Below are 15,630 nucleotides of genomic sequence, written 5' to 3' on the forward strand. Positions count from 1 at the left end.
GGGTGGCGACTACAATCGTGCGCTCTACTCTAGATCGCTCGACGCACGTTTGACGGGTCCTACACGGGTCGCGGTACAGGTGTGGCACGCGGCAAACTTGGCGATGGGGTGGAAGGATCGGTTGACCCGGGCGACGCCATTGTATGCATCTGAGCGATTGGGCTGCTTGTGGACCACGAAAGGCTTTGATAAGTGGGACACGATTGGCATCAGCAGGGTGGGCGATCTCTGGACGAGGGGGGGATTTAAAACGTTTGATGTGCTGCAGACGGAATTCCAGTTGCAGGACAGGGAGTACTTCCGGTATATACAGGTTCGTCACGCGCTGTGTTCTGTATTCCCGGATGTGGCGTCCATCCCGGAGTGCTCCCCTCTGGAAGATAGAGTGCTAGACCGGCATGTGCCGGATGGCACTATCTCGTTGATTTATAAAAAGCTCATCAACGATCGCTCGGGACTGCTGACTGGCCTTCGTGAGGCATGGGTTGCCGATGGATTGGAGCTGGATGACGAGGACTGGGTATCTGCGGTGGCCTCCCCGAAAGAGGTGGCCATACCGGCCCGCCTTCGTTTCGTCCAGCTCAAAATACTCCACAGGGTATACGTTACGGGGCCGGGTCTGATGCGTATGGGATATGCCGTGGATGGGATGTGTAAGCGTGGGTGTGGTTTGTTAGGGACCTTCTTCCATACTTTGTGGGAATGCCCGGAGGTGGCGCGGTTCTGGCGTGGTGTGCATGCGGTGTTGCAAGCGGTCACGCAAGTGACGCTGTTTCCCGAGGCTATGAGATGTCTGTGTGGGAACCGACTGATTACACGGTGCCGCAAACGTGGTGGGTGACACTGGGATATATGGTGGCCAAGCGTGACATAGCACAATTGTGGGGCTCCCAGAGGTCACCAACGGTTTCGGTATGGAAGGACAACATGGATTGGTGTATGTTTTGGGAGAAGGTAGTGTATGTGGCGAGAGGTAAGCCTGGGAAATGGGTGAAGGTGTGGGGCCCCTGGAACTCCTATCGTGGCGGGATTTGTACCCCGCCACTGACGCCTGACTTGGCAGCGGCCCAGTCTCCCTAGTCTGCTTGTTACCTTGATTCTGTGTCGTCATGCCCACTTTGTTTCTGTCCCGGCCCGTCCCCCCCCCTATTCCTGTGAATCGGTGGGGTCCTCCCGAGGGGAGCACATAATGCTGCTTAGACTTCTGCTGCCTTGTGGGTTTGTTTGTAGTTTTTCATTAAAAAATGGAACCGCCATTTGGGGGGTCTGGACGGTGTGGCCGCGAACGCTTCTTTCGACTTCTGGGACCTTTACCACTTGCCGCTTGTGTTTTATAACTGTGTTTTATGGTCCCACTGTTTGCTAGCGGCCGGCCTGAAGGTTGTAGGCCCATACTTGTATATCTATTGCATTCTGTAATAAAGGTTTAAAAAAAAAAAAAAAAATCCCAATGAAAGCAATTGCACAATGAGGTACTTTCTAGTAACTTCCATAGAAGGTTCAAGGTCACAATTACTCAATTAGAATATTAAATAGACTAATGTACATTTCAAGGGCAAGTGCTTGTAAAAAGAATTTTGATACAATGTCAATGCCCCGCTACATCACTGTTGTATGAAAAAAAAGAGAAGGACTAACCTCTCCATGAAGTATCATCCATGCTATCTTGCATCTCCTCTGCCATGTTGTCATCAGAGGCACTTTTGGTCAGGATACCTGATACGTTGTCAATTTCCTGCTCTGAACATTTTTCACTGAGAGCGTTTACAGTTGAGATCTCTGATTCATTGACGCTAATATTCCCAGGCACTTTTATGTCATTTTTGCTCATTTCAAGCTGATTGTTTAGCTGATAGGAAACTCCTTCTAGTTGGGCAATGGCTCCATCCATGGATTGTAACTCCGGTACCTGTGCACAGCCTACAGGAATTTCATGCTGAGTTGGTAAATGCTCATGGGACTTATCTTGGTACGATGTCCTAAGGTCGTAATTGCTTGTGTTGTTAGTTTTCAGGCGTGAGATAGAGGTCTCCCTTTGTTCGCTTCTTTGCAGATGCTCAGGGTCAATGCATAATTGGTCCTTCACAGCTGGAACCTCTATCATAACCTCATTGGGAACTATTTCAGTCATGTAAGTGGAAATGTTTTGTCCATGAAAAATGGCACCCTTATTTGAATTCAGCTCTTCTGCAACTGCCTCAACAGAAGAGGCCTCAATAAAGGGCACTGCTTCTTCAACGGAGAACTGGCGAGATATTGGTTTCCTCGCAACCGGTGGCCCACACTTGTTTGCAGAAAAGGCTTCTTCTGTGAGGTTGATTTCTTGTCTGCAGAGAAAATCTGTGCTGTCTTTTTGTCTGATTTCCTCATGCCTACTGATTGATTTGAGTTGAACAGATTTTAGAACAGAAGGTGTGATAGCAAGGGATTGTGTAGGATTTAGATTGGCAGTGTCAATGAGCAAGTTCTGTTTTGGGTGAGTGAAAGCATGGTGCTGGGACTTATAAGGAAATGGCCTATTTAACACATGAAGAGCACTTAGGTCAAGATGGGTAGGAGGTATAATTGGAAGTTCTAAATCTTTGTTTAAAATTGTGTTGCCATTCTTTGAAGAGGACTGCTGGAGTGAAGACTTCCTTTCTGGCACTTTAGGCTTCCTTTTACTGCCTCCTGGAGATAATGGCCCAGAAAAGAAAGTGGTTGGGAAAGATGAGGTTGGTGTTTCTGACTGGCTTGAATAACCACTGGATGGTGAAGCTAAACCAGCCAGTTTTTCGGGGGAAGCTAATTTAAATTCACTTTCTACTGAGGGGATAGATGGGCTGGAGGGCCTGGAACTGGGCGGTGAATTCTGGGATTCTGAACTTTCTGGCGATTTGATGCATTCAATGACTGTAGTACCCGTAGCAGTGCTTGAGTTCGATAAAGACCTGTAAGGGTCGTTCGACTTCAAGTCATTAAGAAGCCAGAGATCTGCATAGTGAGATTGCTCAGCACCTTCCTCTTTGAACGATGTAGCTTCCGGAGTGCGACTGTCTTCCTGATTCACCCATGAAAGTTCCTTCTGACTGGATAGACCCGAAATGTCCACTCTCGAAGGTGTGTTTGAAAGCTCGAGTGGCAACTTCATTTCCCTGGAAGTGTGAGGCATATGCTGCCCAATGCTTATCTTTGGTTCTTTCTTATCAGGAACGTCTGTGTGGCTATCAGATTTCCTCAAAGATGAACTGCGTTTTGGTGGGGCTGGCTTTGCCTTTGGTTTCTTAAGAGAGATGTTCTGTCTTCCCTGCCTTCTGTGGTCAACATAATCCCGCCAAATGCAGTTGGTAAGACTAGAAGCTCCACTTGGAATATGGACGCCACCAGATCCTATTGCTGCATAGCTACATACATAACTTTTACCACCATTAAGACCACAATCAAAGTGCATGGAGGTATAATATCCTTCAGTGTCCACAGAGAAATGTGAAACAGTATCTGCCTTTTCAGAGGGAGATTTTTCCAGAAAACTGTCATAAGTAGCCATGCTGGTAAAGCTTGGGCAATCTAAACTGTCTGCCTTTGATCGTACTGGACTAAAATCTCGTCGGCATGAGGCATCATGATGATGATGAAGATAGTTCCATTCACTGTCACTTGTATTGCTGTTATTTGGGTCATCAAGTAAATCGGCAACCGTAGATGTAAAGGAGCTCGCCCGATGACCTCTAATCTTGTCCATGGGATCATCGTTGTACTGCTCTGAGATAAAGAGGTTGGAATCTTCTCCGGCATTGGGCCCAGTGTTCAAAGACAATTCAGAGTCACAGTGTGAAGAGCCAGTCAGTGGCGGAGAGGCAGCGGGTGGGATTGTTTCTGATGTCTGAGAAGGACAAGTCGAGCTGCTTCCACTCCAATTTCCACTAGAGGACTGATGGTCATCTTTTTGATCCATGTGACTTGTCAGAACTCCTGACGTTGAGAAAGAATGAATCGGACTCCCAAAGGTATCAGAGTTTGAGGAAATCTCACAGCTCCCCGAATCTGCCATCCTTGACAGCCTTGATCGCCCTCTCTCATGTATATTGAGTTGCGGGCTATGGTGGTGCTGAGAGCAAGTCAACCCTACAGGCTTGTGGTCTTGAAGACACTTGTCAATGATGCTATCTTGGCCTTTATCCAGGTCACTTTCAGAGTTTGGCAAATAGTCTTCCGCTTCATAAATCGAAGTTTTAGCACCAAGATTGTGATCCGCTTCACTGATTCGAGCACCTTCTCTAGGAAGACTCCGTGATCGAATGCGGCTGGTAACCGCTGCAGTAAACATGTGGTCACCACTTTCTGCCAAAGCAACAATGTTCCCTGCAGAATGAGAGAGGGCTGCCACTGCACTCTGGCCCCTCTGTGCTCTAATTCTTCTCCGTGAAGGTGCAGCAATAAGAATGTCTTCTGTCTGACATTCAGAGTCCCGGGTGCCAGATCGCCTTGCAACTGCACTGGCCAAGTCTGGCGTTGTGTGAACGATCACATTCCTTTCCCTGGCCACTGGCGATTCATCTGAATCTAAAACACAAATATACAACAAGACCAGGTTTAGTTACAAATTATTCTGACACTCATAGAAATGTACATCTTTTAAATAAGTCTTTCATTGGAGTTCTTACTTCATGATAAATTTCACAAGCGTTTCACCTATGCACTCCCTTCACTTGATCACCTCTCTCATACATCAGGATGCATCTTGTGGATTTTCACGGAGAATGTTTTACCCTCTATTTCCCAGGATATGTAAATTAAATAGAGATAGGACAACCTGTGTATCTGAGTGTTTTGCAGATGTAAATGAAGACAAATCCAAATGTTCTTATGGATGGGTCTTCAATCACAGTCATGTTAGAAGGAAACAAATCGGGCAAAACTGACTGATGCCACAGCGAGAAACCAAAATCAGTGACACAAATGAGGAGGCAGAAAAGCATCACGTAGAAAACAAATCAAAATATGTTGTAAGTAACAATTAGATATTCTGAATCTGAAGCACAAAATATATATTCTCATTTGATCAAAAGTGAGGCTGTTGTTCCATATCTGCAGCTAAACAACACTACTAAGACATGAAACATACTAATTAGGCACTTTGAACAGTCACATGACAGTGTCTGATTGAACACTTTTAACTTTATTATTGACCTTCAAAAGGTCATGATAGGATGTCTACAACTTTCATCTTTGTTGTCACTATTGCATGGATTTTCTACGATTAGATGTTTGTGTGCTTTGCAGCTGCAGAACAATGAAAAGCAAAGGAAATGGTGCAATAATAACTACCACTGTGACAAAGACGACATCCTAGTCTGAGTGAGGTTCAGTGTTAGCTGTGGGAAACTGTCTTGCAATCCATGGTTCCAAGAATGAAATTCTAGTTGTCATGACCATTTCTCCTGAATTAAAACTCCTCATGTGGCCCTGAAGCCTGGGCAGTGCTCTTCTGTTTACTAAGCAGTGGAATTTGAGAACAGTATTTGATAGGCTCAGAGAACCTAAGACTCCTAAATGCCTTCTGTGAATACCGAATGTCTTAAAGTAAGGATTTTTCTCAGTTTAGGAGTAGTAAAGTTAGGAGTCCTAACTTTACTACTCCTAAACTGAGAAAAATCCTAACTTTAAGACTTTCGGTATTCACAGAAGGCATTTAGGAGTCCTAAAGTTAGGACTCCTAACTTCTGTGAATACCGAAATGAGTAAGTGCCTTCTGTGAATACCAAAATGAGTAAGTGTCTTCTGTGAATACCAAAATGGTAGTAAGTTTAGGATTTTGTCTTAAATTAGTTCTGTGAATCGGGCCCCTAATTCCTAACCATGTTAAGTACTTATTGAAATGGTACACCTCGCTCCACAATGTTAGAATACTTCTAATATGTTTCAATCAGCTATGCTTTTCTTTATCCATAATTTCCAATAAATTCACCTGATCATTGTTTCTTCTGGTCTTCTAATCTTGTACTCTCTGTAAAACCGGTTTGGGTCGCATGGAGCACTACAGCACGCTATATGCACTATACAGATATGTTTGCCTACATCATCTGGCATGTTTTTAACAATGTAGTGAGTCACAAAAATCGATTTCTGTATCTAAGACAAAAAAAGGTCTTTTCCACTTTTGGGAAGACGGAAGTTCATTTTACAAATGAGAACACCATAAAGTAAGCTAATATAGATGGTGGATTTTTCATTGAGCATAAGTAAAATTAACACACCTATTTCTTGTTGCACTCGTCTGGGTATTCCAGAGATGGTTTTCCTTCTTCTCAATTTTCGTCTCCGCTGTAACACAGACTGGGAGTGAACGAGAGAGCAGCGTATGCTCGCCTCACGGTCAAAACCTACTCCTGCAAGCCATACAAAACACTCATTAGCTGATGTGCATAACAATACAAGTTCAACATGATGCTTGAGAATACAGTGTATACATATGCAGTCAACACTATGCAATCCAGGTGTTTATTAATCTAAATTGCTTTACGAACTGACTTTGCTATACTTCCCCCTAGAATCAAGATTTAGACTCAGTGGCGTAGCTGGGAAGGGGGAGGAAAGGGGGGGGGGAGGTCCGCCCTATGCGACACATTTTTGAGGGCAGCAGCGGGCGCACAGTAAGTTTTCTTTACTTTTTTTATTTTATTCTCCCTCGTCTGTCGCCTCTTCCCAGCTCTTTCCTGCACCGGCTGTCACCGGGCGGCAAACGTAGGGACCGACCCAGGCGGCAAAAGCTCTGCCTATGCCGCTGTTTCGACTTGCCTTTTGCGAAGAAAAGTAACACCGCAAGAGTTGTTTTGAGGCAAGAAATTGTACGATACATATTTCTTACATTTTTATCTATTTTCCTGCTCATGCTTGTGTCTGAGAATATTGTGTACTGAAATATCGTCTGACGTAGATAATGTGTTCCAAATGTCATTTATAAAAATAAGGTCCCCTTGGGTATGGATACGCCTTTCAAATCTCCAATGGGAGGATATTTTTTTGGTAGGTGACATTTAGGACACAATACTTATGTCAGATGAAAGTGTGACAGTAATATTCTGGTACCGCAGCCTCCTCATCAGAACACATTAGCATCATCATCTTTTTAATAATAACAATAACTTTAATTTACTACTCCCAATACATTTTTGCCATTTCGTAGTGCTGTCAGTGATGGGTGTTATTTTAAAGGAATGGTCCAAAAAAGACAAAAATAAGTGCAGAAAAGTATTTCGAGCATGAATAAAACATGCTATTGAATCAAGGTGTGGAATGAGCAAGTTCTGAAAACATAGGAAGGGAGATATTCAAAGAGTGAATCCGAGAAAAATCTGTATCACAACAAAAGTGGATGGTGGAAAGAAATCATAAAAACGCAATATAAGGATAAGCACAGAATAATTTCACCCATTCTCTTCTGGTGGAATTGCAGGATTCCACAAAAGCGCAACTGGGCGAAATTCCACCAATATTGATTCTTGATGAAAAACTTGGCGAATAGCCAATGTCACACACCTCTTTGTTGCTTCAGAACTGCAATGATCACTATATGATTTTAAAAAACACTGGATATGGGAGCATAGATGCATCCCTCAGCACATTTTCAGAGGCGGAAGGCTTTGGGTGGGGATCTATGTAGGAATGTATCATACTTATTCTGTGGTAATGTCCAGATGGTAGATTGATCAACTGTGTGTTAAAAATATTTTTTCTAGTTTTCGCATGATTTATTTTAACACCTGCCTTTTGCTTTACTTTTCAAACTCTGTCATGGTAAATAACATTTTTAGCCATATGACATTGGTTACAGTGGTTCAGTCTTTTTGCAATGGAGCACTTACAGTAACGACCCTCAGGGGACAGCAGTTTAATATATAGTGGATCTTGGGCAAACTAATACAGAAGCACTAAAAACATGGACACATTAATTTGGGGCAAAAGAAATGGCTGCAGTGTCGGGCAAACCCAGGTTGATCACAGCTACAGAATTATTGCATGATGAATGCAATAAAAGAAATACTACAGTGCTGACATATACCACTCCTAACCACTGCAATAGAAGAAAGACAACCATGCGTGGACCCAACAGCCCTCGTAGTAGACACAAATGTAAGTGTGTAATTGTGTCACAAACTCCTTGGTCTTTGTATATTTCATTAGCTTATACATTTATTAAGGCCCCCACAAGATTCTGCACCATTCTACGGAACTAGAACTAGCACGGTAATAAACTCACAGTTTACATGTAAAATACGATAAAGCACAACACAGTTTTTAAAAAAAAACGCTAGTTTTGGACCAGCTTTCCCATTTTTTGTTTTTTTCTCCCTGAAACGGGAAACAAATTTAACAGCATCAAAATATTTTAATACTAAGATTTAGGAAAGACTCCTTCACAAATAAGCCACTACTGTACCTTCGCCCCTTACGGTCTCATAAAGCAAGAGGGTCTGCCGCTCAGCTCACATCTCTGGAATGGTCTCCATGCTGCCACTGTGGGTTAGATTTCCCATTTGCACCGGCAGTGCTCTGTCAAAACTCTTTTAATGCAATCTTTTGATTAGATCTATTCAGGAGTTTCAGCAATTGTGTGTTACTATGGGAGACCGGAAGAGGCCAAAACCCGGCTGAGCTCGGTTACAGTGCTGCACTATGGAAGCAGCCCCGCTCTCCATACCAATTGGACATACAGACGGAAGAAACATCCCCTCACTCCGTCAGGATCCTTGCAAAATGGACAGTCTGACTATTTTAAAGGTTTTGGTCACTACCTACATATTTTTAAGAGAATTGGAACCAGGTGTTATACTTATTTACAGAATATACAGAGACCATTCAGAATCTTTTCAGAATCTGTGTGAGTGTTCGTGTGTGAGGCCAGCACTCGAGGTATGAACTAGGTTGAAATAATTGGAATACGGGGACCTCCTCAGCCGCCCACACATCTAGCACTGTGACACGGCGTGAATCGGATTTGCATGACAGGGCCAGACTTAAACAGTGGCGGCTGCTCCGCTGTGGCGAAGGAGCGTCGCCCCACTGCTCTCAGAGCAGTGGAAAAAGGACAAATAAAATGATAATAAAAGCGTTATCATTTTAATTTTATTACGGGCAATGGGGCCAGGTTAGGGTGGGTTGGGCTGGGGTCACAGGGAGGAGGAGTGGTTGGTGCACATGGCGGTTTGGCCGGCCGTCTTGGGCCATCCAAACAGTCATGCGCACTTAGCATTTCTCCACCTGGCTGTGTTGCACAGGTGGCTGGAGAAAGTCTCTAGGCTTCCAGGACCTGTCTTAGTGACCAAACTGCCGCTCAGAGCAATCATGATGCTGCTGTCATGCTGGTGGCAGCAGCATAGTGATTGGCTCAGTTGAGCCTCTATGCTGCTGGGTGCCAGGAAGAAAAGAGGATGGAGGAGAAACTGCGGCCGTAATCAGGTAAGTGATATCTTTTTTTTACCCTTCCCCGCCCTGTCCCATCACCCCCCCTTCCCTAGCTGCCGCTAATGGGCCAGAGGAGGATGTGTGCTCCAGCATCTAAAATCACTAGGGTGGGGAGCAGCCTTAGGGTGTTATCGGAGCAGCCTTAGGGCGCTACCTATTGGCAGCACTAAATTAATGCAGAAGCCCCGGAAGGGCTTTTTGTAAGTGAAAGCTCATCATTCCAGCAGCTATTTTGTATAGAGCACGGAAAACTCTTGCACCAAAAATGTCAATTGTGTGCCTTTGTGCTGACATTAACAATAGACTGTAAATCGGGCCTGTGAAGAAATGCCCTTATCTACCTTTTGTTAACTGTTTTGAAATGTATGTATGCATGCATGTATGTAGTATGTGGTATTATTTCTATGTGTCATATCTACAGCACGATCAATTATTTTCCAAATTGGAAATTTCAGGTAGAGAAAGTCTGTTTTGCTTTAAATCAGATGGAGAATTTGTACTGGGAAAAAAACAACTCCTTGAAGTATGGCAGAACACGACATACATACATTTGCAATTCAAATTTGAATTGAGTTGTGATGCACAAATATTCGTCTGCACCCATGTGTAACTGAGGTGTGATAAAATGTAATCTGAGCATATGCCTTCACCCTGATTCACTGAAACAGGGCAGCCAATTGCACCCACGTTACGGTTTATTGTTAGTAGTATTAGGTTTTGGGCACAGGTAGGAAAGGGGTTGCTCAGGAGGGCGTTTTCAGGTGACCGTGAAAAATGCAGTGAAGAGTCATAAAACTCAAATTATGCAGTTTGTATCTTACAATTGAAGCTTAAGTAAAATTTGCAGGACATGATTTTCAAAGGTGGGAAAGAAAACAGTTCCCTTAACCCTTTCTTTTATGTTCATGAAGGTATTAATACTCTGGAAAAACATTTTCCATGTACAGAAAAGTGCGAAACAAAAATTTGCAGATCCTCATTTTCACGGCTCTCCTGTGGTTTGTCCATCCTGAGAACAATCTTTAGGGATATGTGGAGAGGACAGGACCAAGAGCTGTATTTAGAGTATGGCAGATGTCCTGTTTTGCTGTATTAAGTGCACTGATGTCAATGCCACTCTAAATCCGGAGAAGCGGACAACACCCAGATTTTCTCAGATGTCCCTCTCCGCCAAACTCCTAATAAGGCCCTTCGTCTTGCATAGATTGCATACATAATCGAGGGGATCTATATGAATCTGCAAAAAGTCAGAAATATATGCAAATTTTAGATGTGAATCAACAATGCAATTATTTCTGATTTTTATGAATATTTTTTGAGCCAGGCCCTGGATTAACGTTTTAACATTGTGAATATTTCTTTAAATGTAAAACGCTGCCCCCTACTGTCAACTTTTTTGGAGTGCAGCCTGAAAGGCGCAGGTATTGTTGATAGTTAGAAGGGGTATATGTGAGAAGATGTTCTGGGACCTACCAGGCCATGCTAGAATGTGGTAGATGCTGAATGTGATGAATAATGAGTGCTGATTGGATGAAGTACTTGAAACTATTTCAGTGCTGATTGGCTGTTGAGCTTAAGATAACTTATGGAAATGCTTGCTTTGAAATTTGGACAGAAGTAGACTAAAGTAACTCTTTTAGCTGAGATATTGCTTTCAGAATTGCCAGCTAAAAGCTCATTTACACCCGAAATCCTTAAGCAACTCTGGGTACTCTGCCTTAGTAAAAACCAAAGGCCTTTGGAACAGCCCCATCCTCAAAGTGACCTGGCCACCCAGTCCACATCCCAGACTTCTAAGAAAGAGTCATCTCACACCATGTATGTCAGTGAGCTTTTATACGGCACTGGGCCACACATTCACCATGTGTTAAGACAACCTTGATGACAAAGAGATACAAGAATAATATATGAATGCTTAGCTGCTCTCAGCCTATGAGCACTCATGGAAAATTGGGGAAATTTAGTATTTTCCTGAAAATAGGGGTGGATAGCATGGTCTCATTTGAAGACGGCAATCAATCACACAGCCTCGATTTTGTAGCAATTTTTCAAAAATTGTGATTTACCAAAAAAAAAAATCACATTTTATTTAAATAAATCACTTTTTTTTTTTTACAAAAAAGAGCTCTGTGTAAGAAAAGACCAAAGCAGGATGCACAGACAGATGCCAACATCAGGCCCAGTGGCCAGTCGATACTATACATGGCCTCATGCCATGCTCAACGGAGTCTGTCTGCCCTCTGGTGGATTGAGCGCAGGGTCTAACCAAAGGCGACGAAAAGGGGAATGTATTATGCCATAGGTGTGCTTTACTGAAGTATACGAAAATGTTGTGGATAAAATACTTGAAATATTCTCAGCCAATGGTAATTACTCGGGCCGAGCCACAGTCCATCGATATTTTGCACACCATGCCTCCTCAGTTTGGACTCAGTTATATGCAAATCAGTCTTGACCTTGAGCCAATGGGAACAGTTCAGCCCGAAGTGCCAGCCAAGGTCCTCCCTGAACCAGGACAAAAGCAACCCAAGACCGTTTTCTCCCTTATTGGGGTCATCCTTCATGTATAGCTCAGTTTCAGTGGTGCAGTGCACATGGTACCTATGTCTGAGCATACCCATCTCACTTAGGATAAGTCACACTGAAGCATACAAAATCTGATGGATGGAATGCTTGAATTAATTTCAGCCGCTGGTAGTTACTTGAAGCTGCATTCCAGTGCATCTTTATTTTGCACACCATGCCACTTCAGTTTGGACCACACCAAATGCAAACACTTCATAGGTGTGCTTTAAGCATGAGGCCCTCAGCTTAGTCGTGACTAAACTGATTGTGTTATTTAGCATGCAACAGTTAGACTTATGAGGTAAGTGGGCAGGAAAGAAAGACTAAGAAGAGAATCTCTGTAGGGATCAGACTTTTGAAGAACACGGTTCCTTAAGATAACAGAAATCATAACTATATTAATATAAAGAGAGTACTCCATCACACAAATAGATTAGATTTTGGTTATGATGCAAGTGTGAATTCATCTATTAGAAAGAGCGCCGTTTTGTATTTGTGTGAATTTCTATATAACTTATAAACATTGAAACATGAGGTGAAGTTGTGTCCAAGTCACACCGTATCTTACGAAATACCCCCAATTTCCTCTGAAATTAGGCATGCTTAAAATCTGTGAAATGGTGAAAACATAAATGGGTTGGAAATACAGAACTGTATATTCTCACACATGTGCATCCAAAGCCATCCGCAACCAGACAACATGTCAGGATTGTGCCAGGAACATAGGCGAGTATAGAAAATTGCACACAAAAGTGCATGTGTAGCATGCCTGTCTTGTAATAATGATATGTAAGTTGCTGTACTGTGCTGAAGCTGCCCACTTTAGCCTGGATGGAGTGGCAGTAGATACAATTTAGCATAAAGTGACCATATACACCAAAAGTACACGTGGGTGGTTTACAAGCACACAGTAAGAAAAGGGAGATACAGCCAAACCATTGTGTGTGGTGACTTGGAGGTTGGTTCATAAGCACCATTTGCAAATGGAGGGCCCTTTGAAAAACTTGGGTGACTAAGAAGGAGACTGCACCCTTGTGCTCTGCACCATTCCACCTCACGTGCATTTTACATGCATGCAAACTTAGTAAATACTTATCTTGTGCTGCTCTCTTTTATAAGGATTTTCAGATAAATTTGAACACATAGGGACATATATACAAGCCCCATTTCCCACTGGAGAGTCACTTTTTTTACGCTCCGGTGGCACACCGCCATTTCCCATATTAACAAGGTGGCGCTAAGCCACTTAATGTGGCTTAAAGCCTCCTTGTAAATATGCCCCTTTCCGCCGCAGTCCTCTGCGGGAAAGGGGCGAGCAATAGGTGTTGCTGTGCGCATTTCACCACAACACCCATTGCTTTTTGACGCTGCCCCAGATTTACAAGGCTGAGGCATTGCCAAAAACAGTTCCATTCTAACTCCATGAATTACCAGGCGCTAGAATAGTGATACGAGGAGAAATCATTAATTTCTCCTCGTTTTTGCTCTTTCCATGTGTGCTACTTGCAGCACACATGGAAAGAGCAAATCACCATGAATGATTGTTTATGTGCTGGAAGGTGTCCCTTCCTGTACATAAACAATTGCCCCTGCAGTGCAGGCCCCCTTGTGACATGGCAGCAGGGTGTCTGCGCTAGCACTAGGCAGCATTTTTAGCGCCATCTCTAGGGCAAACACAGGGATGTGCCGTATTCTTCTGAATATGGTGCATCCCTGCATTTTAAAAATGTTGTAACACAGCCCTGCTGAATTTGGCGCAGCTCCGCGCCACGACTTTTTTAGTAAATATGCCCCATAATGTCCATTTTGGAAGGAATAGAGAGGGTAGGGTGTGTTTACTTTTCTGGGTGCTGAAATCTAAATTTACCCAGCGTTAGCCACATGTCAAAAGAATGCAGGTTTAAACATATTGCTTTGGGAGGTGAATATAAAGAACTCCCATCGAAAGGAGCGAAAAATCATGTGCTTTGACCGCCAAGGACAACCACATGACATAAATAGCAAGCCTCTGCTTCCAAGTAGTATCAAAAGATGATGGGTGTGGCAAAGGAGATCAGAAACAGACAGAGTATATATATGAAGCCTTAAAAGGAAAAAGGGGCAGATTCTGTGGATGTCGTACTTCACAAATTGTTACTATGTGTCCTCCGTAGATATTGTTTATAAATGGTGCTTTATTAAACAAGTAAATAAGTTATGAAAAGCACCTGCACCAAAGGGGTGATGCAAATCTTAAATTTCAAGATCAAACATTGGGGACCATATCTTTGCTTTGCTTAACCGCCCGAGTCAAAGTAAACTACTTACTCCCAGTGCTTACTTGGTAAAAAACCAGTAAGGGTCAGGCCCTTGTCAAGAGGCCACTGCAGCTTGCAACTTCCATTGCCTCTGCCAGCACTGCCAATAACAGATCCAATAAAACTATTAACCATCACACTCCTAAAAGTGTGACAATTCAGACTATTTCAGGCCAACCAAAGCTATAAGCATAGCGTGGGCAGCAGGTAATATTATTTGTTTATGTTTTTAATGCACATTGACTCATTAAACTCGCTATTGTTGTGCTCATCCCAAAGGGAGACAAACAGCACCAAAAAAGAAGAGAAGAAAGAGAAGAGTGAAGAGAAATCCTAGGTGAAGGACCCACTCAGCTAATGGAAGACCACTCTTTGTCCTCTGATGCCCTCACACACTCGAAGGATGTCGTGCTTCATCATCGGGCAGTGCTCCTCGTAGGGCCGGCGCTGCAATTCCCTACGGGCCCCCCGGAAGGTCACTTAATCGGAGATCTTTTGAGGACTGCGGGATGTTGCATGCGGGTGTGTGGTGAGTGGGCCCTCTGTGGAGGGTGAAAACAGTGCGTGCAATTGTGTAAAAGGTTAAGAAAAGGGTCATCATGCAGCCAATGTAGAACAGATGTACCCTTAGCCAGCCCTACGAGGAGCACTGCCCGATGATGAAGGATGACATCCTCCGGGGTGTGTGAGGGCATCAGAGGACAAAGAGTGGTCTTCCATTAGCTGAGTGGGTCCTTCACCTAGGATTTCTCTTCACTCTTCTCTTTCTTCTCTTCTTTTTGGGCCTGGGTGACTTTTTGCACCTGGCCTTAGGAACAGTGTCATTTTTTGGGTTTATATATTGTTATAGGGAGCATGGACACTGGATCTTTTTGGGCCTGGGTGACTTTTTGCGCCTGGCCTTAGGAACAGTGTCCTTTTTTGGGTTTATATATTGTTATAGGAAGCATTAACACTGGACCTTAATTAGCTCTCTGGTCCCCCCTTTCTCTCTTTTGTGATACAGACAAACAGCACCACCATGTGGTGGACTATCATAAGTTTCAGTGTTTACAGTTAAGTGCCGGTGCTAAACACCAGAAACCACTGTCTCAAATTAAGCAATGGTTACCTCAGTCCATTCAACTACAAGAGAGAGTATAAGTAGCGTGGCCCGATGAATGTCAGGACATTTTACCCAAAAGTAGAAATATGTTTACACTTTTAGAAAATAGTGTCTGTGTTTTTTTTTAAGTGAGATAACTCTTATCAAGATAAAGTTAAAGCACTGCTACTACACAGCACTTAACCTTCACACCGTGCCACATAGCCTTTTAGGGGACCT

General features: G+C 43.4%; 1 protein-coding gene across 3 annotated transcripts in view; it reads right to left on the reverse strand.

Annotated features, from left to right (window-relative positions):
• Nucleotides 1-15,630, reverse strand: part of NHS (NHS actin remodeling regulator) — a 462,726-nt gene that overhangs the window by 26,659 nt on the left and 420,437 nt on the right. For all 3 annotated transcript variants that reach the window (XM_085622665.1, XM_085622666.1, XM_085622667.1), the window contains 2 exons: nucleotides 6,237-6,368; nucleotides 1,639-4,542 (listed from right to left, as the gene is read on the reverse strand). In XM_085622665.1, coding sequence (XP_085478791.1) covers nucleotides 1,639-4,542; nucleotides 6,237-6,368 — 3,036 coding nt within the window. The remainder of the gene's footprint in view (nucleotides 1-1,638; nucleotides 4,543-6,236; nucleotides 6,369-15,630) is intronic.

The sequence above is a fragment of the Triturus cristatus genome, chromosome 8, assembly GCF_964204655.1.
Source record: "Triturus cristatus chromosome 8, aTriCri1.1, whole genome shotgun sequence".
In the NCBI taxonomy this organism is placed as follows: domain Eukaryota; kingdom Metazoa; phylum Chordata; class Amphibia; order Caudata; family Salamandridae; genus Triturus; species Triturus cristatus.